A 27,789-nucleotide genomic window follows, 5' to 3' on the forward strand; every position below is an offset into this window, starting at 1 on the left:
CCAAACCTTGCATCTTAACACTCCCAGTAGTCTCAGTCATACCTCCCTCCTCCTTTGTCTTTCTTCTTAAATTCTTATGCTTCAGATCAGATGCCTTCATGTCCTCTGTCTTCATCCTAGTCGAGGCAACAAGTTTGCAACTGCTCCACAAAAGCCAACCACTCTCTCTATCTTTTCCCTTCCGGAACACATACCATTTGTTTTCCATTTCTTCCAAAGAACTCAATCATAGTAATGAACCAACCTCTACTATTTTTTTTTTCAATTTTATTACAAATGTCTTACTAGGAGCAAGCAAAGAGTTTTTCCAACCTTCCTCCTTACATGAGTTAATAGCTCCATCAACAAAACCTTTCACCCATACTATGACCTCCATCGTTAGCAATAATGTCGCCCTATTACTATCTCTGACCTTCAAGAAACCCTTTCATTCTTCAAACTTAAACCTCTTCACTTCAATTGATACCTCAAACCGCCATCTTCCAACTACTGTAAAGTCCTTCTCACCCATCTTCTTCAATTCAACTAGAATTTTCACAAACTTAATAATAGAAACATTTCTAGAAATGAACTTGTCCTATGCTCTAACTCCTATTGTCTTAATTATCTGTGTCATATCCACTACCCCTGGATCATTGACTCAGGGGCCTCCAACCACATGGCCAGTAAGCAAAACCTTTTTCAGTCTTATAACCTTTTGTTAGGAAGGGATAAGGTGAGACTTGCAGATGGATCATTCTCCATTGCAGGCCAATGATCAATATCCCTTCCTCATATACTTAACTTGAAAAGTGTTTTGCATGTTCTTCAACTTCCCATCAATCTACTTCCGATTACTAGTATCACAAACTCTTTAAATTGCAGTGTGACATTTTTCTTGTTCATGTGTTTTTTAGGATCTAACTTTTGGGAGGACGATTGGTAGAGGAAGCTTAGTGGATGGTCTCTACACTCTCGACAACAAGGCTGGTTTCTTGGTGTCATCTTCAGAGTCGCATAGTCAGTCAAATAAGAGTCAATTTTTTTTGTGGCATAATCGGTTAGGTCATGTGTCTTTTGAAATAATGGTCTTTGTTTCCTCATTTATTTAAGTTATGTTCAGTATCAGATTTCCAGTGTCAAACATGTCAGTTGAGCAAGCAATGTAGAACAACATTTTATTCAAGTAATAAAAGATCAAATTTCCCTTTCCATATTGTGTATTATGATGTGTAGGAGTCTACTACTATAACTTCGGAGGGCAGGTATAAGTACTTTATCACATTGATTGATGATTTCTCCCGTTATACATGGGTGTTTCCCATGCATAGTAGAGATGAAGTTCCAAAGGTTGTGTGGAATTTCCAGAGGATGGTGTTTACACAATTGCATGTTGAAATTCAAAATTTTCAATCAGATAATGCAAATGAGTATTTCCATAGTGAGCTCAATAAGTTCTTTGCTTCCCATGGATTTATTCATAAGAGCTCATGTGCAAGAACACCGCAGCAAAATGGTATTGCATAGAGAAAGAACAGACATCTCCTTGAAGTTGCACGAGGGATGATGTTACACATGAATGTACCAAAACATTTTTGAATAGATGTTGTATTGACTGCTGCTTATGTCATCAACGACATACCTTACAGAATGTTGAACTACAAGACCCCTCATCAGTTGTTTCCCCAATCTCCTTTGTTTTCCATTCTCATGAGAGTTTTTGGTTGTCGTGCTTTTGTCCACGATTTATCTCTATTCTCGTGGTAAGTTAACCTCCGGTCTATTCCATTGATCATAAGTTCTGTCTCTATGGATATTTCCTTTTTGAGTCTGAACCATTCTTCCCCACTTCCCCTCAGGGGGAGAGTAGCGTAGAAGAGGAGAAACAAGTCCAGGTCTGTTAAGTATCTCTTCCTTCTATTCCATATCCTACTCCTTGCCGCATCTTCCAACATATACGTCGTAGAAATCAGCAATGTGACAAAGAAGTGAAGCCACCAAACACTGAGCAACCGACACTTCCAGACTCCTAGGAGGTAAGTCCAAATGAACTAGGTACTATCCCACCTGTTGATACCCCAACTCTCTCTTCAATTGTAGATGACCTTGGCATTCTTATTGCTCAAAGAAAGGGAGTTAGGTCATGCACTACCAAACATCACATTCCCCAATATGCCTTCTATGACCACATTTCCCCCTCTTATCGTGCCTTCCTATCTGTAGTTGATAACATACCTATACCCATAAATGTTGCAGAGGCTTTAAAATACCTTAAATGGATAGATGCTATAAAGGATGAGATTAATGCACTCCATAAGAATCAGACTTGGGAGTTGGTGGATCTTCTAAGGGGGAAGGACCTAGTAGGGTGCAAGTGGGTGTTTATAGTAAAACACAAGGAGAACGGGACAATTGAAAGTACAAAGCAAAATTTGTAGCAAAAGGGTACACTCAAGTCTATGTTGTTGACTATGATGAAACATTTGCTCCAGTAGTTAATATGAACCTAATTCGGGTTTTTCTATCATTGGTTGCAAACCTTGATTGGAATTACATCAATTGGATATAAAGAATGCCTTCTTAAATGGTGACTTGGAGGAGGAGGTGTACATGGTTCAACCCCTAGGGTTTTGTGCCAAAGGGAGTGAAAATAAGGTGTACAAGTTAAGAAAGTCTCTCTATGGTTTAAAACAAACTCCTAGGGCGTGGTTCAGTAAATTTCATATGGTGGTCCAACAAGTAGGATTCAAACAATGTCAGTTTGATCACACTCTCTTTGTGAAGAAATGTCAAAAACAAGTGTTGTAACTGATAGTGTATGTGGATGATATCATCATTACAAGAAACTGGAGCTCAGAAATACAAAGGTTGAAGACGTTCCTAGCCTCCAAATTTGAAGTGAAAGATCATGGTCCTGTAAAGTATTTTCTTGGAATTGAAGTTGCCCGCTCAAAAATGGACATCTTTATTTCTCAAAGGAAATATGAAATTGATCTATTACAAGACACAGGCAAGTTAGGAGCAAAGCCAGCAAATACTCCTATTGATGTAGATCATAAATTGGGTGATTGTGATGGTGAATCTCTGAAAGATGTGAAACAGTTTCAAATGTTAGTGGGAATGTTGCTCTATTTGTCCATGACACGTCCAGACATTGCTTATTCAGTTGGGGTCCTAAGCCAATTTATGCATTCCCCTAAGAGACCATACATGGAGGCAGCAGATATGATTCTTAGGTATTTGAAGAAATATCCAGGAATATGATTGCTATTCAGTAAACATAATCATTTGAATGTGAAAGTCTATACAGATGCTGATTGGGCAAGTGTTGTGGATGATAGAAAGTCCACAAGTGGATACTACACATTTGTGGGAGGAAATCTAATGGCATGGAGAAGCAAAAAACAAAGTGTAGTTACAAGGTCAAATGTTGAAGCGGAGTATAGAACTATGACACATGGGGTTGCTAAAGTACTTTGGTTGAAGAATCTTCTAGAGGAACTTGGGATAATTGTTCACAATCCTATCTCTTTACTATGACAATAAGGTAGCTATAAATATTGCTAACAATCCTGTCATATACGATAGGGCCAAACATATTGAAGTGGACAAGCACTTCATAAGAGAAAAATTGGAGAAATGAGAAATTTGTATTCCTTATATCAACTCCAATGAGCAACTAGCTGATGTTTTCACAAAAGGACTTCCATACTTGCGGCATAGTGAGTTGTGTGACAAGTTGGGCATGATAGATATATTCAGACCAACTTGAGGGGTGTTGTTAGAATTATTATTATTTTTTATTTATTTCTACTGTTATAGTATTGGCAGTCTAGGATGCTGTCAGCATATTTTTTTTCTTTGTTTAAGTTCTTATTATTAGGGTGGGCCAGTAGGGGCATGCTGATAGTTTCTGTTTGTTTTATTTTATTTTACATCATATTAATACAAATAGGAAGTTGAGAACCGCCAGCTTCAGTTTTTTTGACTCTCAAACACTTTCTTCTCTTCTCTTCTCTTCTCTTCGTATCTCTCTTTTCTCCTCTCCTCTCTCTCTTCTCCCTCTTCTGGAAAGAAAATATTCTTATATTGTTGCTTGTCACTTAAGCTTACTCGACACATTCGGGTGCAGCACAGAACCCCAGTTACTTGGGGGTTGAATTCCACCTGGCAGCACCTGCACTAGTGTCACAGGTGACTCCTTCGTCACGCCATCAAGCACCTTCAGTGAGCCATCAGAGTACCAACCGCGTGCCTTCATGGTGTCAACATGTGTGTCATGGGTGGGCTCTGCATGTATTTTGTAAGGGGGACCGCCAATGGCGTTATTGTAATTACTTAGTATGAATTTTCGTCCTTTTGATGTTTCCTATTGCCACTCCCCCAAAAGCTTAACGTACTCTTTGAGGGGAGGTAGGTAGTCGAGTGAGCTCATAAGCATGTAAGGTTAAGCACGAGATCCCCTAGACACTGTACTGTGTGTGTTTGCTTTGTTTCGTAGGCTTACTCGCCCATTTCGAGTGCCGCATGGGGCCCCAACGATTACCCCCGTGATAGTTGGTATCAGAGCAGGAGCTCCTACACACAGTCTGGACCTTGTCTTCGTCCCTACATCAACTCAATGAAGAGCAATCGGGGCATTGCCGATGACATACCGCATGGGCGGCTTCAAGCCCACGACACTGATAATGCTCCACTTGACGAACCTACCAAGACACAAGCCCCAAAGGGGCATACAACTAAAGCTAGCAAGCACGAAAAATCAGTCGACCAACTAGCTTCTGTGGACATGCGCCTCCTACGTTGCGAGGTAACAGTGGGAGAAACCCGAGATCAGGTTGATGAACTTCACCTCAACCTAGAGACGGTTGAGAATGCAGTGGTGGAACTAGAAGGACGTTTCAATGGCGCCTTCAGAGACATGCACACCACCATACAGAATTCGGGAGCTGGGCCTTCCCAAAGTAGCCTCCAGGGCTTGATAGACAGATTTCAAGCGCAATTGGATGAGATGAGAGATGAGGTGACTCTCCTAAAGAGGGCAGTGGCCAACGCACCTAGCACTCCCTCCACCCTAGCTTCCATGAATATCAAGATCCGAGAGCCAACACCTTACTCGGGTGCTCAGGATGCTAGGGAGCTTGACAACTTCTTGTGGCAATTGGAGCAATATTTCTCCGAAACTGGCATCATTGACAACCAAACTCAGGTACGTGCAGTTGCTATGTATTTGACTGATATCGCAATGTTATGGTGGCGTAGGTGTTGCCAAGACATTGAACGTGGAACCCGCACCATCGACACTTGGGTGGGATTCAAGCGTGAGATCAAGCGGCAGTTCTACCCAGAAAATGTAGAGTACTTGGCGTGCCGAAGAATGAAGAATCTCAGACATCAAGAATCACTATATGACTATGTCAAGGAGTTTTCGGCCTTGATGCTAGAGATCACTGACATGCTAGACAAGGATCTTCTGTTCAATTTTATGGACGGCCTCAAGCCATGGGCCGAGCTCGAACTCCAGCGACGCGGGATTGAGGACCTCGCCACCACCATGGCCGTAGCCGAGCAGCTTGTTGATCTGAGAACACCTAAGGAAGATGTGCAAAGATCATCCAGCCCAGGTACCATGAGTCTGGGTGGGGGAGATCCACAATCAACCTCTACAATGGAGAAGTCAGTGCCCGTGGACAAGCCCTACAATTACCAACAAGGGAAGAAGCCACAAGGAGGCCCAAGCTATCAGGGCCACCAATCCACTAGGAGACCTCCTCCTGCGCCTTGTTACCTTTGCAACGGGAAGCATTGGACGAGTGATTGTCCAACCCGAAAGAAAATAACTGCCCTCATCGCCAAACTCAGCGATAGTGAAGAGAGCGATGACGAAAAACCCACAGCGGCGCCAAGAGTAGGCGCCCTCCAACTCATCAATGCCACAAGGGGCTGAATTATGTAGACATCACCCTCGGCGGGAGGCCGACCCAAGCCTTGGTGGACACTGGAGCCACCCACAACTTCATTTCGCTTGCAGAGGCAAAGCGACTCGGCTTGACCACCACCAAACAAACTGGGTGGGTCAAGGCTGTCAACTCCGGGGCCAAAGCACGGCCCATGGACTAGAACTCTGAGTTGGACCATGGAAACGACCCATCAATCTATTTGTGGTTCCCTTGGATGATTTTCAAGTTGTTCTTGGAGTGGAGTTCCTCAAACAGGTGGAAGCAGCACTTATGCCACACATCAACAGTTTGCTTATTCTGGACGAACACTCCCCTTGCATGGTTCCTGTCTCATCAGCCTTGCAGATACTTGGGAAGCAGCTTTCAGCCTTGCAGTTGTACCAAGAAACCAGCAACCATGAAGACTGCGTTGCGTCAACAAGGAATAACCCCTGTCAAGTACCTCACATCGACACTGGAACTAGTTGGGAAGTCGTCACCAGGAAGAAGTCACCCTCAAGACAGTTCCATTTCCAGCGCCAACGCCAATGCCAGCGCCCAAGTCAACGCCACCAGCAGCATCAGCTTTAACACCAACCACATCAGCAGAAGTCGACTTCGTAGCAGAAGCCGCAAGCGCCCACAATTGGTGGGCCCAACAGAAGAAGACCCAAGGCCGTGTCAAACCTTGCCCACATCTACTACCACAACCACTGGGGAGAGCGAGTGCCACCCAAGCCATCTAGGGACCACATTCACATCATCCCTAAGGCTAGTTCCCGTAGTAGCCCTGTGAGTTACCCTTGGGGAAAAATGCATGGGAATCCACACCTTAATAATCCAAAACACCATTTTGATCCTTACCTGGCCCAAACCTACTCCTTAGCCAAAATGAACCAGCCACTAACATACCTTGAGACTGCCAGGAAATGACTTAGCCATGGGAAACCCCAACAGAATGAGCCAACCCAACCATGCCACCAAAATATACACCTCGGCCTTGGACGACAGCCGGTTCGGGGAGCAGCAGAAGAACCTTCCTTCCGCAGCAGTGACTCTAAGGGACCAACCGAAGCCGATCTCCGAGAACGTAGATCGAATTGAGTGGGGGAGAATGTCACAGGTGACTCATTCGTCGCGCCATCAAGCACCTTCAGTAAGCCATCAGAGTGCTAACCGCATGCCTTCATGGTGTCAACATGTGTCATAGATGGGCTCTGCATGTATTTTGTAAGGGGAACCGCCAATGGCGTTATTGTAATTACTTAGTATGAATTTTCGTCCTTTTGATGTTTCCTATTGTCACTCCCCCAAAAGCTTAACGTACTCTTTGAGGAGAGGTAAGTAGTTGAGTGAACTCATAAGCGTATAAAGGTTAAACACGAGATCCCCTCGATACTATACTGTGTGCTTGTGCTTACCACTGATTAATGCAATACAAATAGCCTTTTGCTAATTCGTGTGCCATCTTGTTGCCTTTTTGTGTGTTTGCTTCGTTTCGTAAGCTTACTCGCCCATTTCGAGTGCCGCACAGGGCCCCAACGATTACCCCCATGACACTAGGGTTGTAGGGATGGACTATCCCAGGTTTTGTAGTAAAGAACAAGCATTATCGAAACCATAGCTGTTGCATCTTTAATTATACACAGCTAAAAAGAACTAAAAGAAAAGAACGTAATTGCTCAAAGATGCTTTTCAAGAAAATGACCGAAAGTACATATTTATTATTGAACTAATTAATTCTTGAACAACTGAGCAGTGACAAAAAATACAAAAAAAAAAAAAACACCCTTCAAACGGCTAACTATCATTGTAACCCTGAAAAGACTATTTATGAAATCAAATTATCGTAGTATGAGTGTATGCTTGATTTGGTTAATCAATTGATGGGCAGCAACAAGTGTGGCAGTAATGTTAGAAATAACGGATTGTCCCCTCAGAAAAAGAATGCTGCCAAGAAAGTGAACAGACACCCCCGCCCCTCCTCGATCGGTTAATTCCCCCTTGTAAAAATGCAGTCACCTCATTATTTCTTCGGCGAGATAGAAAGCCGAAGAAATAAAATCATTATAAAGCTCCAAAACAAAGCAATTTGTCTGTCACTTCTATATCTATTCTTCTGCAAATCACACCTTGATGGACTCGTATTTTTCACCCATACCACCACCTTTCTGCTTTTGGAACTGAATGTAGCGGAGGCTGCTGGCAAAGAAAGCATCTGCAAATGGATCTGTTGTGGTGTCGCTTTGCATCTCATTTGTTATTAGCTCGATTAGACCCTGGATTGCTGCACTAGTAATTTGCGGGTTCCCCTTTTCAAAGAAGTAGAGGTACCTGAAATTACAAAACAGCAGTTTTCATCAGATCTAGTACGACAGAACCATCCAATAGATATCCAAAGAACAATGGCGTCCCACTAAGCTCAGCTTGGCTATATTTACTTGTTCAGTATCTCAACAAAGAGTGTGACAGGTCCGCTGCTACCCCGTGTAACATTAGCCATCTGTTGGGCAGCATTTGCAATCCTTAAAGCACGCTTTAGGCAAAGTAGGACCCTGGAATGGAAAATTGAGAGGGAAAAAAAAAAGAAATTAATGATAGAGCAAACATTAACAGTCTGAGTATGAGGGAGGGAAAACCAACTCAGACCGACTGAAGTAGAGAGCCAAAAACCAAGCCAGATCATGCTTTGCCTCCAGATTGAATAAATGGACATTGGGTTGCAGCTAGAGAGATGAATCAAGTTTAGAGTGGAATGTGGGAAAAAACCCAGGTCTCAAATTAAGACTTGATACCCTGGTACTTTTTTTTTTCATTTTAGAATGCTCATTATTATCTATGCAATACAAGTTACAACCATAAACCATGAGTTGAAAATCCACGTGCATAACCTGTTCCCTCCTCAAGCACTTCACAGAAACACAAAAACCAGCGTGCACACATGCATCCATGAATATGCTACCTGACACACACCTCTGCCCAACCTGGAAGAAATTTCAGCCCAAAATACTCTACTGTATGGTCAAAATAGATCTCTGCTATTGTGGCCAAGTATTATATTAAAATAAATTAAGAGTGCATGGCTATTATCAATGGGAAAGAGGTGCAATGGGCTAATATGGACAGAGAGATCAAAGACATGGTTAATGCAGTCTCACAACATATCCAACCAAAGTCACTAATACCAATGCAACCTTACCCAGTTGAAGACTATCCGCATCACACAAGAACCAAGCATACACATGCAGATTATGGATATGAATGGACACATGCATATTTGTGCTAGAAATAATGTTGAGTTTATAGTTGTGCACCTTTCTCCATCCTTCACACCATCCTGATCATCTACCCAGAAGAGATGTGAACACGCATAAACTGCTTTGCACTGATCAGGCTTCTTTAAAAGCTTTGCCGAGTACTGTTCATGCAAAGATAGCATTAGGTTTTGCTTATGGGATTACAAGGCTCAAGAATTAGATGAATGCTCAGATTATTACCCCTGTAGCCTTGTGTGTTAAAGTATCCCTGTTTTCAACACCAAATACATTCATCCTCTGAAGGGTTCCTATTATTAAGTGTATTGCAGTCACCTGGGCTTTAGAATCCTAAGAAACAAGAAGCACCATGTCAGCAAAAACCAGTAGTATTTAATTGCAGACTCAATGAAACTTACAACTAGGTAATTTTCTAGAAGAGAAAATATAGTTTCTGACTAATTACCGCAATTTCTTCTTCATACAGTATAAATGCTTGAGTGAAGAATTCATATGCAACAGGTTCAAGATCACAGTCATTGGCAGCCTGAATACCAAGAGATCAAGGGCCAACATAAATACACAAGCCTTTAAAATTGACCCTCTGAAGGATTTTATGCACAAGAGTTTGACGTACCTCTGCACATTGCAAGTATAATCTTAATGCTAATTCAGGTGATGGAACAGATGAGAGAGCCTCAATAGTCTGAAACAGAAACACTGATAGTATTAAGCAAGGTGCAAAAGAGACAAAAGAGGATTATCCAATTTACTAGACAAATACATGTTAAAGATAAAATATAATTATAAAATAAGAAAATGTCCTTGAGAGGAGGAACTTGAAGCTAATAGGTTGAACAAGGTGAATAGAAAAATAACATAAAAATCATCAATCCAAAACCACAGCAAATTTACATTTAAAGTCATTGCCTAATGATTGCACCAAGAAATAAAAGGGTTCATGCAAGGAATGATAAACAAGACCACTAGGAGATGGTAGAGATTGGTATTAATATCAAGATCACAAGTTAAATTTAGCCATCTATAGGGATTTAAAATTTTCAATTAAAAGGGAGTAAAACTTGTAAACATTGAAACTATGTCTCAGAAGATTCTTTTATACGAAAATGCAGAAATCACCTGATTCAGGAGCTGAAAAATCTTCTTTGGTGTCGCAGGCACATCTTCTCCAACCACATCCCCATCCTGACCTTGCAACTGTCTAATCAACTGCACAGTATACAATATTCTGAAAATCCTATAAACGGGGGAAGATAACTGAATTACAACTAAGAGTCTAAAGCTAAAGCACCATTAAGAATCATGAATTTTGATATTCTGAGTATTCAAACTAGTACAAAATTTCCTTGTGATGGGCAGAAGTAATCATGGCTTCAAATATCCCTAATTTCCCTAATATTTCCATTTCTATGGGTAGCGACATGAAATTTTACCAGAATTGGCATTTCTCCAATGAACACTACCAGCACTATGTGAAATACAAGAGATAACTTCCATATTTCCATTTCTACTTCCATGGGTAGCGGCATGAAATTTTACTGGAATTGACGTATTCCCAATGAACACTACCAGTACTATGTACAGTATAAGAGATAGTTTTATAACATAAGTTGGTGACAATATTGTAGATATGTGAAGTAACAATGTTATTGTCCACCTAACTTAAATGATTACCAACTTTTAGCTAGCTCAGTATTCATTTAAAAAATGAAGTTAAATATTAGTTTTTTGTTTGTGTAATAGATTATTTGGTTGATCTATTACAACCATTTACACTTTCTATGGGCTGAAATTTTGCTTTAACTCATTCTATCATGAAGCTCTGGATCTTAAGGTTTACAGGGCAACTTCAGAACGTATTCATTTGTCTATAACCTTAGTTTCTTAGCTTTGTTTAATGATTTGGAACAAGATAATTATTTCAAAAGGTGTCTATGCTTTTTTTATCATTTTATATTTTGCATATTTTACAATGTTTCCACCATGTCTATAATTTTTACAATATTTCCATACGATATTTCTGACATGTTTCTTACATTTGGATGACTGACATTTCCACTGACATCGACATTTTAAACCTTGGAAGTAATATCCTTTTTAATCATAAAACCATTAGACATATTGTCAGTGTTGTTTGAGTGACAGTCAAAATGAAGAAGAAAAAATAAACCATACAAAAAAAAGGGTAAATTGCTGAAACCTCCCCTGAAGTTTGGTAACTGCAATCACCTCCCCTGAACTTTTTGACAATCAAAATGTTGATTGGGGGTCATCTAGATGAGCTTAATTTAGGTTTACACATGAGAGTGCAGACACACATGCATGTGTGTGTGTCTGCACATATAGGTTTAATTATGTGTGTCTACACACACACACACACACAAGATATTTAAACATGGAAAGAAGTATTTTACATGGAAAAGAAATTCATTCTAGAAGAATTGGAGAATGCAGAATCTGGAGTTTCCTGTCTTTTGAAGTTTGAGTAGAAATATCTACCAAGACAAGTTGTAGAACCTGTTAAGGGGGCTGGGCATATCAAAATGGTAAGGGGAAAGATAACCCTACAACCAGGAGGTGGTTGTAGAAGTTGCAAGCACTCTAACATGGTGATCACCTGTTGAGAAGGTTGAACCTCAGAAGTTACGCCACTTTTTATGCCTTCAACCCAAACAAGAGGTAATCTAGGGTTTAGTTGCCATATGTCTTACATTGCAATAGTGGTAAGTTCTACAATCACTACTTGGTTGTAGGGTTAGCATTCCCCAAATCATAGTACTACTGCTCTATTAGGACAGACCTTTACCTGTTCTACATGGTGTGAGACTGATGCACTTCGGATTCTAGTTGGTAGAAGTGGAGGGGGATTCATAGGTGCTGATAGGATGTACAAGGAATACAAATATTGTTTTTACAGATGTTGTGTGACTATTATGAAGGCCAGATCTCTTGATGTTGGCAAATATTTTATTCCATTGGAGGAAAAGTGCAGCCAATTGACACTGGCTCTTTAGTCAGAGCCTAGAGGTGTGGACAGGAGTGAGCTGTACTGGGTCAACCCCCCCGCCCTGATTAGACCTATGAGATGGAGGTGCTAAAAAACATCGGTCCATTAGTTTTCAAACCAACAAACCTATACACTTTCAGAACTAGCTGGCATTACCAAAAAGAATCAACCTTTATCACATAAGCTGGAAAAAAAGCAGAACCAAACCTTGAGTGCAGAAAAAATGAGGGGAGGGACAGTGAATGGTAAGCGTTTTGGTCCTCCAGTTAGAATATGCTTCCTCACGGTACATATTATCTGAAATTTAACATAGAAAAGAGTGTCATGATCATTTGAGTATAAGGACACTCGATATAATTAATGGAACCAAAGAGTCAATAGATACACAACCATCAAAAGAAGCAAAACAGATCAATTACCTTTAACATCTCCTCTGGATCATCATTATGCAGCATGTGGATAAGACGTGCAACAGAATTTTGCTCCTCTTTAAAATCCTCCTCATCAAGCTAGTCCCAAAATATAATAATAACAATACTAATATTAATAAAAAATAGTAAACAAGAACAAAATAAAATGACAAATCACACACATGAAATAACATGGAACTAAAAAGTTCTATTTTGAAGAGAAGAATAGAAACAGAAAGTGAAAGCACTAAAATAGTGAAAATAAACAGAAATGTCAAATCATTTTTAACATAATATAAAATTATGAACTGGAAGAATTTGAAATTTGCACCTCCTCGACAAGAGATCCATCCAAATCTTTAATAAGCCCCTTTATCAATTGAAACAGGGCTTCAACCTACAGAATAGTCAACTCAACAGTATTAAAGACTGACAACATTTCCACCATGCCACCAGTGGGGGGAGGGGGGGTAAAACTAATGTGGAACAGACCTTATCATCAGTTGAAATGTAAGTGTTGTTTTTCATTATGCTTTGAATAATAACAACAGCCATCACTTTATTTGTTGCGTTATCAAGGTGATCCATCACTAGCGGGTAGTTAGAAAGATTCAGTGCAGTCACTATATCATTGTATTTCTCCAATGGTGCACTCAGGAGTGCAACAATTTGTTTTGTTGCTTTGGCATCTTCAATTCTTGCTTTACCAGAAAGTTTCTTCACACATGCTCCCTATAGAAAACAACATAAATAGTGACCATTATTGACATTACCTCCACAACTCTACCATGTAGAAAAATTGTAACATGTACAAAATGATGCAACTAAGAAAGGCATTATACCAGAACTTGGTCTACGTAATCAAGACGATCTGGATGGACACGAAGAGTAAATGTCAGGAGAGACACATATAAAGTTACAGCTCCAACTACCGGCATGTCAACCTGTGCTTCAATCACCTGTTGTAGAAATGCAGACAATTGAATTTATAAATGTACTTTTGAAAAGGAAACAAAACAGAAAACATACACAGGCCAAACCCTCTGATTGATAAGAAGAGTCCCCCCATATTCCCCAGTTATACAAATGAAGAAAAGGAAATAAAAACAGAAATGTTTGACCCATCGACATGAATGAATAGGTTGCAAGATTCTTGTATTTTAAACTGCAAGAGAGAAACAAACAGGATTCAAGCCCAAAAAGCATCAATTCTAACAGGATTTCAATTCTGGAAGGCACATTAAGGGGCCGTTTGATAACAGCTGAAGTGGCTGAACTGAAAAGATTATTGCTATGTCTTTTAGTAGATAAGATTTTGAGGTTGTGAGCTCCTTGATGGCTGAAGCTGAAGTTGGGTAGACAACTATACTTTTGAATATTTTATTATCTAATTGTTTTATTCACTAAAAGACAAAAGTAATAAGTCTTCAGTTTAGCAACTTCAGCTGTTATCAAACAGCCCCCAAGGCAGATATCAACTTAAAGGATGTTCAAGTGCAATGAGATATGAGAGGGTCCAGAATTAGCATAATTCCCTGTCTTTGAAAGTAGTTTGTAGGTTTCTTCTTGAAGAACCCTAAACAGAAAATATTTTTAGGGCCCAACTATTTGTATACAGTGTAGAGTGTAGACAAATATAAACAACACAAAGAACTATTGCCAGCATGACACCAATCCCCCTCCAAAAAAGTTAAAGCATTTTCTATCAGTATTTGATGAGAACCTCATTGAGTCAGATGCAATAATCATAGAATACAAAGAGAAGATAAGAACACAAGTAAAGAGGCTCATTACCCTCTCCCATCTCTGAAAAGAAAGCTAGAACAAATGCTACTCTCTCCAAAACATACAAACAGTCGAAAGGATGAGAGAACTTCACTAAAGAGGAATTATTTATCCATAGGTGGGAGAATAACCCTGATTAGAGCAACTCTAGCAAACCTACCAGTCTAATTCCTATCCACCTTCAGGATTCCAGCTAGAATAGCATGACAGTTAGAAAAACTTATGAGAGATTTTCTCTGGGAACCTGGGGATGAAAAAAGGGATCTCCTAGTAAAGTAGGAACAAGTCAACAAAACAAAGGAAAAGGAAGGTCTATGATTGGGAAATTTATTTCATAAAAATACTTACTCTATTAGGAAAGTGGCTTTGGAGGTTTACATTGGAAAGAGCTAGGCTGTGGCACAAGGTTATAGAAAGCATTCATAGGCTGAAGAACAATGGATGGGATGCAAAGGTAGCTCCCACATCATCCTCGAGCTCTCCATGAAAAGCAATACAAGAGGTATATCCAATCTTTTTTAATCTCATTAGATTTGATGTGGAATGTGGTTCTAGGGTGCTCTTTTGGGAAGATCTTTGGTTGGATGATAGTCCTTTTTGTTCTCTTTTCCCTAAGTTTAATTCAGTTTCTAACTACAACATACAATCTATATCAAATTGTCACTTTTTCTCACTCTAAACTAAGTTGGGATTTTGGTTTCAGAAGGGGTTTGAGAGATAATAAGCAAGTCCCTTACTTGTTTGCTTGGCTTAAGTCAACCTTCTTAGTTCAATCTTTGGAGGACACTAGAGTTTGGTCTACTTCATTTGATGGCACCTTCACTTGTGCTTCTTTTTTTAATACTACCATGCAAACTCCTGTTACAGGAGAGAATTTACCAATGAAAGAAATTTGGAGCAAGCCCATTGCACCAAAATTCAAGCTTTGTGCTGGGAGGTTTTTCTTGGAAAGGTGAACGCCTATAACATGCTTCAAAAGAGGAGGCTTAATAAATGCCTCTCCCCTCATATGTGCTTCTTTGCTTTGCAGATGGTGAATCCCTTCCCCATTTATTGATTTATTGCCCTTTTGTGCTCTTTGTTTGGAAGTCTTTTTGTTCTCTCTTTGGTTGCAAGTGGAGTACTCCCCAAGATGTAGTAAGCTTCTTCAACCCAGTGTTTTAAAAGCGCAAGGTGCAAAAAAGGTGCAAGGGTCAATTTGCGTCTGAGGCACAAGGCGCAAGGCAAGGTGCAAAAAATAAAAAAAAAATGCCAAAAAAATCAAAAAATTATTAAACATAATATTAATAAAAATATAAACTTATATTTTAAAATAAATGTTTTAAAAAACCTATTATCTAAAATTAAAATACATAAATATAAAATGTAAAGCACATTCAAATGAGAATTTAAAAATAAAATCAAATATATAAAACATCTTCAAGCATATAAAACCCACAACCTCTTTTTTTTCACTTGCATTACTTCATGTAGCAAATGTGATTTTAACATATTACATTCCTGATTCTACGAGCTGCCTTTGTGCCACGCCCCTCGAGGCAAGTCCAAACAAGTTCATGTTACGTCTTAAAATGCGCCTAGGACCTGGGCGAAGCACCTACCCTAAAATGTGTCTCGCCTGTGTGCCTAGGCATGCCTTTTAAATCACTGCTTCAACCCAAACTTTCTAAGACAGCCAACAAAAAGAGGAAGAGTTACGTGGAAATCAATTAGGGCAGCGGTGGTGTGGACTATTTGGGAGGAAAGGAATGCAAGAATATTCAACAAGAAGTTACCTTCAAATGAAGAACTAGTAGAGGCCATAAGGATTAAAAGATGCACATTGGGTAAAAACACTTGAGCTCTTTCAAAGTTCCTTGATTACTGATATATTAAAAGCATGGAATAAAGTGACACACTCTTCTGAGAAGAAAGAAATAAAGGTGGAGTGGAAGCCCCCAGCAGCTCTTAACAAAATCAAATGATTAATTTACGAATGATAGAAAATTTATTAGACTAGAAGAAAAATCACAAGGTTACAGAGTACATCCAGGAGTGGCGCGAGATGCAGCCCCAACTGAAAACAATATTACAACTAGCCCAAAATAAATCAGATCTATGCACCCCACGTTTTGCAAAAAAATCAGCCATCTCAGAAGCTGAACGCCTTTCCCATTGAACTGAGAATACCATATCTCTGACCAGCCACTTAAATCTTTTCATGTACTCTTTATATTTCCAAAATCAAGATGAATTTTGATGGGAGCTCTATAGGAAACCTAGGATTGGCAGGCATTGGTGGTGCGTTTAGAGATTCCTCCAGCAAAATATTGGCTATGTATTCAAGACCTTAAGGGGAAGGTAATTCATTAAGGCTGAACTATTATATTAGCTCTGCTACAGGGGTTAAAACTTGCCAAGCAAGCAGATATTAAGAACTTGGAGGTAGGAGACTCAAAACTAGTGATATCATGGACTGATACAAGGGGTAATGCTCCTTGGATTTATGGGCATCCCCTAACAGATATTGAAAGTCTAGCAAGGGAACTCAATGCACCTTTATGTGGATCAGGAGAACTGCAAATGGGATGGCTGATTCATTAGCCAAACAGGGAGTTCATAGGCAGCAGCTTTTCTAGGCTTTATTGTAACACTTTGTGGTGCAATGTCTGCTCTCTATTTTCTGTAATTCTGTAACTGTTTCTCTTAATTGAATAAAATTCTTCTTTGCCGATAAAAAAAAAGATTATACCACTAGATTCCCACCTCCCTCTGTCATTTAAGCACGAGTGTCTAGCTATACTGGACAAGGCTAAATGCCCTGGAGAGATCATGGTGTTCATACCATTCCCACCCACCCACCCAAAAAGAATGCAGAATAAACTTTGAAAACTAAGATAAATGTTAGTAGAATAATTTACTTGAAAGAACTAGGGACTCAGTCACTTAAAACTTAGCATATAAATTCGGACCTACAAAGCAAAAGATATTTAGAAGAAAGGCATAAAGAATACAAGATCCTATGAAACAATACACACACACACACTAGAAGTGTTGTAGCAAAGGAATCTGTAACAAGACCTAGAAGACTCAAGAATCTTCTATGTGGCTGCACAAAAGGCCCCAGCATTTTGTCATCCCACTCCAGCCAAACACACCATGGAGTTTCAGCAAATGACTCTCTGCCAGTGCAAAAAAAGAACAGAAAAAAAAAAAACTCTTTTGGGGGATTTTCTCTTAAAAGTTTGGAAATTCAATAGCTTGTTACACTGGAGGAAACATTTACCACATGGTAGCAAAATGATGCATACAGAAAATCAAAATACATGATCAATCAGACCATTGACCTCATGACTCATCTTACATGGCTAAAGTCATCCTTCTACAGGGCTATAGAAACACATAGATATAAACACATAGACACATAGCATTCCGCACAAATGCCACATTTGTACAAACATTTTAAGTTAATGGCAAAAGTGGTGACCTTGGCTCAAGAGGCTACCATGGTTGCTCTCTATGTTGTCTTTCCAGGATATTGTATAAATAATTGTTTAACGTTAAACATAATATCCATTAAAACTGATATCAAGGGTTTACCTTCCCAATGGCATTGCTCAATTTGGTGAAAGCTTCTACTTGCAAGAATTCAGGCAAAACCTGCAGCATAAAATTGTAAGGAACAAAATACAGAATGTTGGCACAGAGAACAGAATATGGATAGCTTACTTCTGCACTCGAAGCAGCATAGTTTGATAGTCTCTCCATTAGTTGGGAGAGCACTGTCTTGATGTCAACAGTTGGCTGCAAGGGAGCAAGAGAAGAAAGAACCAGATATTAATGACTTTGCAATTGTTATATTTATCTCTCAATAATTACTTCACTCAAATTGCAAACAAAAGAACAGAAACAATTACACCACTCAAATTATTGATACGAAGGTTTCTATCTCTAAAGCTAAGTTCTTATAAGCACTCAAGATCAATATGCCTAATAGCATGTTTTCATTCTAGCGGCTTTCTTGCAAAGAAATTCTATGACAATCTACTCCTGTTAGCAGAAAGAATAGATTTTGCCCCCCACCCCCTTAAAGAATAGATTATATGACAAGTATGAGGAGCTTCAACCAGTTTGTGGATACGTTTGAGCTTAAAGAACTTCAAATGCTTAACAATACCTTCACCTGGTCCAACCTCCAATCAAGCCCAATTTGCTCTAAGCTGGACAGGTTTCTCTTTTCAACAGATTGGGAGGAACATTGGGGTAACTTAACATCTAGGGTGCTTCCGAGGCTTACCTCAGACCACTGGCCTATAGTAATGTGTAAGGAGGAATTCAGAGGCGATGGACCTGCCCCGTTTAGGTTTGAAAACATATGGTTGATCCACCCGGGATTCATTGAGAAAGTTAAGGAATGGTGGCAGCATTATAATCCGCCAATACAGTGGGAAGGAATGAGGTTCCATAAAAAGCTTCAATTCTTAAAATCCCAAATAAAGGAGTGGAACAGGTTGGAGTTTGGGAGAGTAGAGGAAAGGAAACAGGTGTTGGTAGAGCAGATAGAAGAGTTGGATATGAAGGAAGGAAGGGGTCTTGTTGGAAAAGAAGACAGAGAAAGGATATGGAGCTTAAGAAAGCAATTGGAGGATTTGTTGATTAAGGAGGAAATAAGTTAGAGGCAAAAATCTAAGTGCAAGTGGTTGAAGGAGGGGGATAGAAACACCGGTTTCTTTCACTCAGTGGCAAATGAGAGAAGAAGGAAGAATTTCATTTCAAAATTGGAAGTTGAAGGAACAGTTATTTCCCACCCGGTAGAAATAGCAGAGCCTTCGTTAGCCATTTCAAATCTATTTTCAGAAGACCTTTAAATGAAAGGATCTGGTTGGAGGGTTTGGATTGGAGGAGATAAAGAAAGCAATCTTTTCAATGGATAGAACAAAAGCTCCAAGTCCGAACGGGTTCACAATGGCTTTTTATCAAGATTGTTGGGGTATTGTGGAGAAAGATATTGGGTCAGTGTTTGAGGAGTTCCACAGAAGGGGAATAATCAACCCGGGCTTGAACTCCACTTTCATTGCTCTGGTTCCTAAGAAGAAAGAGGCATCACAACCAAGGAACTTCAGACCTATTAGTTTGGTGAACAGTTTGTACAAGATAATCACAAAAGTGTTGTCTCTAAGATTAAAGAAGGTTCTTCCTTCCACAATTGCACCTAACCAAGGTGCTTTTGTGATGGGAAGACAAATTACCGATCAAATCTTGATTGCTAATGAGAGTCTGGGGAGCTTTAGGAAATCCAAGAAGAAGGGAGTGGTGTGTAAACTGGACTTGGAGAAGGCTTATGACATGGTTGATTGGTCTTTTTTGTTGGAGGTGTTGAAAAGTTTTGGCATTGGAGACAGTTGGTGTAAGTGGATCTGGGGTTGTATTAGAAGCTGCCACTACTCTATCTTGGTGAATGGAATTGTGGTGGATTTCTTCCCCGCCTCGAGAGGAATAAGACAAGGTGATCCACTATCCCCTTTCCTCTTCACGCTAATTGTTGATGTACTTGGGATATTGATTCAGAGAGCAGATTCAAGGAATTTAATAAAATGATGGAGAGTAGGAAGGGAGGAGATACCTCTTACTCATCTGCAGTTCGCAGATGACACAATCCTTTTCTGCGAAGGTGGGGACATTGAGTGGATCCGGAACCTAAAATTGGCATTACAACTCTTTGAGCGGGTATCTAATCTCAAGGTGAATTTGGATAAGAGTAGTTTGGTGGGTGTGAATTTGGAAGACAGGGAGCTTAGAGAGTATGCAGGTGTGTTAGGGTGTGCAACACCGGAATGGCCGATGACTTACTTAGGCCTCTCCCTAGGGGATAACCCTAAGAAGGTAAGCTTTTGGAACACGGTAGTGGAGAGATTTGGGAAAAGGCTTGCTTCTTGGAGGAAAAACTATCTTTCCTTGGAGGGGAGAATCACTTTGATTAGATCAATCCTAGCTAATCTTCCTATGTATTTCCTATCAGTGTTTAAGATCCCCACAAAGGTCTCTAACACTTTGGAAAAGCTTATGAGGGATTTCTTGTGGGAGCCTAGAGAGGAGAAGCAGGACCATAGGGTGAGTTGGGAGGTGCTAACTAGAGGTAAAAAGCTAGGAGGTCTTGGGATTGGGAATGTTAGGAAGAGGAACAGGGTTTTGTTGGGGAAATGGTTATGGAGATTTCCGTTGGAAAGAGACAAGTTGTGGACAAAGATTGTGGCTAGCATACGAATCTTGGCAAGGACTACAGCCGCCTCTCCTTGGTCAGCCATATACAATCTGCTTCCAGTTTTTTTCCCTTGTATCAGGTATGGTTTTAACTCCGGTAATAAAATTTTGGGAACAACTTTGGGTCAGGGACTCACCTCTGATGGACCAATTTCCCTCTTTGTATGCTCTTTCTGATTTGAAAAATGAACCCATTTTTCCTTCTTAAGCCCCTCAGACTCTCCTTCAGGGTTTGGGTGGAACCTAGGTTTAAGAAGGGCAATTAGGGATGCAGACTTGGACCACCTTTTGTCTTTGTTAGCCATCCTTGAAAATGTTTTCTTGGATCCCAATAAGGAGGACACCAGATTTTGGGTTCCCTCCTCTTCAGGTGTTTTCTCTTGTGCCTCATTTTTTGAGACTTTAACTCAGCCTTCTGATCCCATTGGGTTGTCTTTCCGGTTAAAGAAATTTGGAGCAAACCCATTCCTCCTCGGGTTGGTAGTTTTTGTTGGGAAACTTTTCTGGAAAGAATTAACACAAATGACCTACTTCAGAAGAAGAGACCCAACTCTTGTTTACTTCCTAATAGATGCACTCTCTGTAAAGCTGATGGGGAAACTGGTTACCACCTTATGGTTACTTGTTCGGTTGCCAAATCAGTTTGGGAGTGGGTCTTTTCCCTTTTTGGGTGTGTTTGGATACCCCTTGAGAGTGTTCAGAGCTTGTTCTCTCCCTCCTTTTTCAGATGGCCAAAGAAGAGAGGGAAGACTATGTGGAGAAGCATCAGGGCTGCAGTGTGTTGGACTCAATGGAAAGAAAGAAACTCACGAATATTTTCAGATAAGGAAAGAACCATCGGAAACTTATTAGATCTAGTTCTGTTAAGGGTGGCACATTGGTTGAAAACTATGGAACTGTTCTCAGATTATTCTGTGGCTGATTTGGTGAGAAAATGGAAGGAGATAGCTTCCTCTGCCCTCTGTAAGAGGAGCTGTAGTCCTTTGTGGTTCCCTCCTCCTTCTGGGTTCATAAAACTGAATTTTGATGGCAGCTGTTTAAGGAACCTAGGGCCTTCTGGGATTGGGGGAGTATTCAAGAATGAGGTGGGGGCTATTATTGCTATGTTTTCAGGCCCAATTGGGGAAGGAGACTCTCTTAGGGCTGAAATCCTCGCAGCCCTGGAAGGCATCCAAAGAGCAAGGGAGCTGAACATCAGATGTTTGGTCCTTGAAGGTGACTCAGAGGTGGTGATTAGGTGGCTAAAAGGGGGAGACAGCGGCTTATGGAGTTATAACAATGAGAAGAATAAATTTAAATGGCTGAGTACGGATATGGTGGTTCATTACAACTGGGTGAAGAGGACTGCTAATTCCTTTGCTGATGGGTTAGCAAAGCAAGGGGTGAATAGGGATTCGATTTTTGGGCTAATTTTTTATTTTTTCCTTGTACTCTTTGATAGGGAGTTAAGTCTATTTACCTCTCCTTTGTACCTAAGCTTCACATAGTTTCATATCTTTAATAAAGTTTCTTGTTATTGATCAAAAAAAAAAAAAAGTCACCTCAAGGAAGCCAGAAATTGCATATTTCAAGTTGCATTTCCTCCATATTAGCAGATTAAAGTCAGCAGGGAGGTAATCAAATGGTATTAAAAGATTGAAAACAAGGAAATGAAGCACCAAAACATAGGCATGTTACTCACCTGAAGCTGAGGGCAGGCACCCAGTAACGTCTCAAGAGTCTGCAAGTGGTACTCATCAGGAAAGACTTGGATTATGCAGTCCATCAAGTAATACTGGGCAAGCTCATCTTTACAATTAACAACCTGTCAAAATCCATTTGGCAACCATAACAGTGTGAATGTCAGCATAGCATACTGTGGTGTCATGGACTTCTAAATCAGAAAAGAAACCAAATGATCAGACCTGCTCTAACACTCTTGGAAGCACAGTATCTTTGTACATATCAAGGTCAACACCCTCTATTTGACTGAGAACATGTAGGTTCTTGCCAACCTAAAGGAAAATCAGGACAGCAGAATAACCTCTTAAAAATGTTAGGAACCATTGTGCAGTTTCAGGATTGTGATATTGACCAATTTCAGGTTACTTATATTACAAGGTCACGAAGCTCGCTCCTTTCCTTTTCCCGTTTCTCTTTCTCCCGGGCAGGTCCCTGCAGACCAGAAAGTCCGATTGCATGCCTCAACTCAGGATCACCTAAGAATATAAATGATTCACAAGCACTATTAACACCATCTGCATGACCATAAATCATGCACTCATGATTGACTTTTATCTCTATGACATGCAAGAACTGGCATACCATGCATGTCCAACGTGAGAGAAGGTAAGAGATTACAGATATTCAGACAAACCTGTTGCTGCATCCGCACCCAAAGTTTATTCATTTCTGTAAAGTTTTGAAGCACAAACTCCACAGCATCCATGACAGTATCAGCATCACTGCAGAAAGAGGCAGATTAAAATAAGAACCAAATTATCCAGAAAATAAATAAAATAAAAACCCAACAAAAAGATAAAATAAATTAAAATAAGAACTGAACTAAAAAGTAGGTCCTGTTCCAGCTAATTGACCATATTAAGCCCCCTTATGGTAGCTGAGGCATTTTTGCCAAAAGATACTGCAAAAAGTAGGTCCTGATCCAGTAATCATAATAAGGTTTGCATGGGGTGGCCTCAACAAGTGTCCTGATGGCATATTCTAAAGAAATATCCATCACTCAGGTTTGAGCACATGACCTCCTATAAAGGTGGCGCAGCACCCACTGAAGTAATAGGGCATTGACCATATCAAAGTTATTCTATACTACTGCAGTACTGCTTTCAAATGACCAAGTAGTCTAGCGTTGTATGAATTGTAGGATGTCAGAAATGAATAATGTTCCATGTAAAAAATTAATAGTCCACCACTCCACCTAAAGGGAAAAAAAGGATGATAACAAGGCAAGTAAAGAGATCTCCTTACCCTTCATATTCAGAACCAATATCAGGTAATTTATCCCTACTGACTTGAGAAAGATAACTCCTTAAGAAGAGCCCACGTAGAGGATGTTGAATGCCACGACACATCTCCACAAGGTCCTTGAGAACATCCTTAGCAGGAGCCTCCTTTGATTTAATGTACACAGATCCAACAGTACAGAGAAGATACCTGAAAGAAACAACAAGGACTCATAATAACAAGACAATGTAATGAAAGAAATTAAAAGAAAAGATGTCACGAGAGGCACAGCAAAGCTGGTATAAGACAGCTTAAAATGATGAATAAGGCACTGTTTAGAAATGGTTGTGGGGATCTGATGAACAAAATCAGTTGCAGAGGCAGATGATTGGCTGCAAATATGGTAGAGCTCCTATGGATCGGGAATGGGAGTCACTTATGCCATCACAACCTCATGCACCAGTCTGTGGAAGGGAATCATGAATCTGAAGGAGTTTGACAGGAATACGAGGTTAAAGCCTGGCCTTGAAGAGAAAATCTTTTTTTTGTGGAATGATGTCTGATGTGGTGATTGACCTCTGTATCATAGTACAGAAATTAGAGATGCCTCTGTCAGGGATTGCATAGAGAGATTGGTGCAGAGATGGTATGGATGCCCATACTTGGGAGGAATTTGAATGATTGGGAGGTGGGCTTGGTTGGAGAGTTGTAGGAAAAGTTGGGTGTTGTTTAGCTGGGCCTATATGAAAAGGACTCTCGAATTTGGTTGAGAAAGAAATCAGGCTCCTTTTCTACTAGGTCCTGCTACAATGCATTCATCGGTGAGTTCCAAAAGGCAAGGTTTAAAATGTCGATGTCAGAAATGTCGGAAGGCTACAAGGCTCCTTTTCTATAAGAAGCATGTCAGAAATGTCGGAAATGTCGTATGGAAATGTTGTAAACAATTATAGACATGGTGGAAACATTGTAAAATATGCAAAATATAAAATGATATTTTATGAAATGATGAAAGAAGCATAGACATACCTTTTTAAATTATTATATTGTTCCAAATCATTAAACAAAGCTAAGAAAGTAAGGTTATAGACAAATGAATACGTTTTGAAGTTGCCCTATAAACCTTAAGATTCAGAGCTTCATGATAGAATCAGTTAAAGCAAAACTTGAACTCATAGAAAGTGCAAATGGTTGTAAAAGATCAACCAAATAATCTATTACAAAAACAAAAACTAATAATTAACTTCATTTTTGAAATAAATACTAAGCTAGCTCAAAGTGGTAATCATGTAAGTTAGGTGGATAATAACATTGTTACTTCACATATCTACAATATTGTCACCAACTTATGTTATAAAACTATCTCTTCTACTCCACATAGCACTGGTAGTGTTCATTGGGGAATATGTCAATTCCAGTAAAATTTCATGTCGCTACCCATGGAAGTGGAAATATGCTGTGGAAATATTAGGGAAATTAGGGACATTTTAAACCATGCCAAAAGGTGTCTTGGAGTTGGATTGGAGAAAATAGGTCCTTTCAAAGATCATTTTCTTCTATGGGCTACTAGCTGGGATTGGTTTCAGATTGTGGACCTTTCATTGAATAAAGGCACAAAATGCTAACAACATTCAGTCTCTGTGGTGTGTGTCAACTGAATCAACAAGCCTTCTCTTTGTAAATTCAACTACAATATAGAAACAGGAGGTAAAACAAGCAAGGTGCCAACTGGTTGGTAAGCTCTCCTGCTGGTCGTAGCGGAGACTTGGGTTCGAATCCCGCCTGCACCTATGTTATGATGAGCTACCCCCCCCCCATTGTGTAGCCCTTCAAAAGATAACAAAAAAAAATTAAAAAAAAAAAAAACAATTTAAGAAAGGAGGTAAAACAAAATCACCAAGAACAAAACCCTGCACTACAGTGTGGATCAACATCCCCCCTTCTAAAAAAAACATTACAATAAAGTGCTATCATTTAGCAAAACAACCAAATGGATCATATTGCCATAAATCAATAATAACCAAGAACCAAGTTCTTAATCATACTCAAAATAAACTAAAATGGGTGGGGGGACCTTGCTGAATCAAGCATATAAATAAAGTTACTAACCAGACTACAACATACGATATTGAGAAATATATCATACAGAGCGATGTAAAATGATTATAACAAGTTTCCAAAGAGTTCCATGTTATATAAGGTTTTGTAACATAAAAAATAGAAATTATGCTGACTGCCTGGCTCACTAGGTGCAGTGAGTCAATTTTTCCAAATCATACCAAGTATTAGAGATCAAAGATGTAGACATGGAATATACATGAATATTTCTGTATATTTTGAGTTGTAAAGCGAAGAATGCCTGAGACATGCATTTATGAAATGATGTCGGGATTGTTGCATTTTTTCCAGTTTTATTTTCATGTGTTTGGTCTTTAATGTCTGCGCGTATTCTTTAGATGGTCAATTGAGGAGATATCCAGTTTCATATTCACCCCTAATGACTATCTTCCATTGGTACTAACAAAGAAGAACAACTAAGGAGTTGTTCACCAAGATGCATCATTTTGCTTTCTAAAACAAAAATAACTGCTAGATCAGCAAAAACAAGCAGTTGTTTTAGTTTTAGCCTTTTAGGAAAACAAAATCATGCAATATTGGAACCCCCCCCCAAAGACAACCGCTAAAGCCGAAACATCTATCTTGGAATCCCTTAAAGGAGCTAGATTGAAGAAACAATTGAACTGTCTTTGCGTTGCATAAGGTGATTATGGCTTGCTGGAAAGTAACACCATTGTAAGAGTTGGGAATTGTGGGCATCCAAATATGCTAACAATAAAAACCATATAGCTTCGTTCTCAGCTGATAACATAGCAATGCAAGTTAAAAATGTATCAATAGGTTCTACAGTCACCAATTTAGTAAGCCTTTTTAGATCGAGGGAAATTAACTAATTTAAGTGCCTTCGGAATATGAGAGGGTTTTTTTCCCTTTTGAGAGAAGACAGAGAGAGAAAGAGATGAGAGACATAATTGAATTGGACAAATTATCGGAAAAAAAAAAAAAAACGATAGATGGTGGAACAACAAAGATAAGCGCACACCTAACATTAAAAATAATTAAAAAACGGCAAGAACAGACGCTACATTACTAATAATTAAGGGAGAAAAAGAGAGCTGCTTCATACGCTCTCACTTACAGTCGAGGCAAGATGTTTCCAGCATGTTGTACAAGTTCATAAAGATCAATGATCGAGCAACCACGTCTCGCTTCCTCCTTGAAGAACATCTCCAGCTTTCTCAATTCATCGAAGGCTCGCATGTCTAAGACACCAAGCCCGTAAATTTTAGTTTTGACTCTCAATTTCCATCCAGAGTCGAACTTAAATTTTAGAACGATAACAACAGAATATCAGAACTCTCGATCCAGTAGACGAATAGATGGATTACAGAGAGAGGATCACTTACAAAGGTCGTAGTATTTGTGAGGGGAAAGCCGGGAAGTCCGAAGCTCGGAGAGCATCTGAGCAGAATACTTGAGAGCGTCCTTGAGATTGTTCGAATCCTGAGAGGATTCAAACCAAAATGAAGGAAATTATGAAAACGCTCTTAAAAATTAGGGTTTTCAACTAGGGGATCCAAGGTGTTGAGATCTTGTTACCAGTGCGCGATGCATATAGAAGGCATTGTGTTGAAGTCCGGCGATCCCTTCCGCCAGCCATTTCTCTTCATCTTCGATCCCGCCTGAGGTCATCTCTCTCTCTCTCACTCACACACACAGAATTCTATGGTGCTTTGTTTTGACCTCGAGTGCCCCCTTCAACTGCCTGTCAATCTCCTTTTAGCCCTTTCTCACCTCACAACTCACAACACAGATGCAGGAAATGGCTTCGTTGGGCTCGGAATAAAAAAAAAAAAAAAAAAAGAAAAAAGAAAATTCCACTTTATTATCGTTGGTCTCTGCCGTTAATCGACGTACTTAAACTTTGGAGTACTAACACCTTTTAGCCCATTAACTTTTACATTCCATTACTTTGTCCCCAGTTCAGTTAATGAGACTGACGGAGAATGTAAATTTACTGACGTATCCTTTAACCTAATTCAAAACAGTGCACTGTTTATATTCTTCTATTTTGAAATAAGATAAACCATAAATAATTCATTGGCGTCTCAATATTTTAATTTTAGAAGAGGTGTAAATCATAGGCTAGCACGGCA

The 27,789-nt window shown here is 39.6% G+C and overlaps 1 protein-coding gene across 1 annotated transcript; it reads right to left on the minus strand.

The window, feature by feature from the left end:
* Positions 1 to 7,610: 7,610 nt before the first annotated feature.
* On the minus strand, positions 7,611 to 27,446 carry LOC104604252 (vacuolar protein sorting-associated protein 35B-like). The gene is made up of 22 exons (XM_010268524.3): positions 27,233 to 27,446; positions 27,040 to 27,136; positions 26,772 to 26,895; positions 23,603 to 23,788; positions 22,992 to 23,079; positions 22,733 to 22,789; positions 22,540 to 22,629; positions 22,317 to 22,439; positions 18,104 to 18,178; positions 17,975 to 18,034; positions 13,453 to 13,569; positions 13,103 to 13,342; positions 12,942 to 13,007; positions 12,620 to 12,709; positions 12,408 to 12,497; positions 10,313 to 10,402; positions 9,810 to 9,878; positions 9,639 to 9,719; positions 9,416 to 9,523; positions 9,233 to 9,336; positions 8,360 to 8,473; positions 7,611 to 8,252 (listed from the first exon to the last, which is right to left on the minus strand). Exons 1-22 carry the CDS (start codon positions 27,323 to 27,325, stop codon positions 8,045 to 8,047), a joined length of 2,370 nt encoding a protein of 789 aa, XP_010266826.1. The 5' UTR covers positions 27,326 to 27,446; the 3' UTR covers positions 7,611 to 8,044.
* Between the last annotated feature and the right edge of the window lie 343 nt (positions 27,447 to 27,789).

This window comes from Nelumbo nucifera, chromosome 6 (genome assembly GCF_055504915.1).
Source record: "Nelumbo nucifera cultivar China Antique chromosome 6, China Antique-T2T, whole genome shotgun sequence".
Classification (NCBI taxonomy): Eukaryota; Viridiplantae; Streptophyta; class Magnoliopsida; order Proteales; family Nelumbonaceae; genus Nelumbo; species Nelumbo nucifera.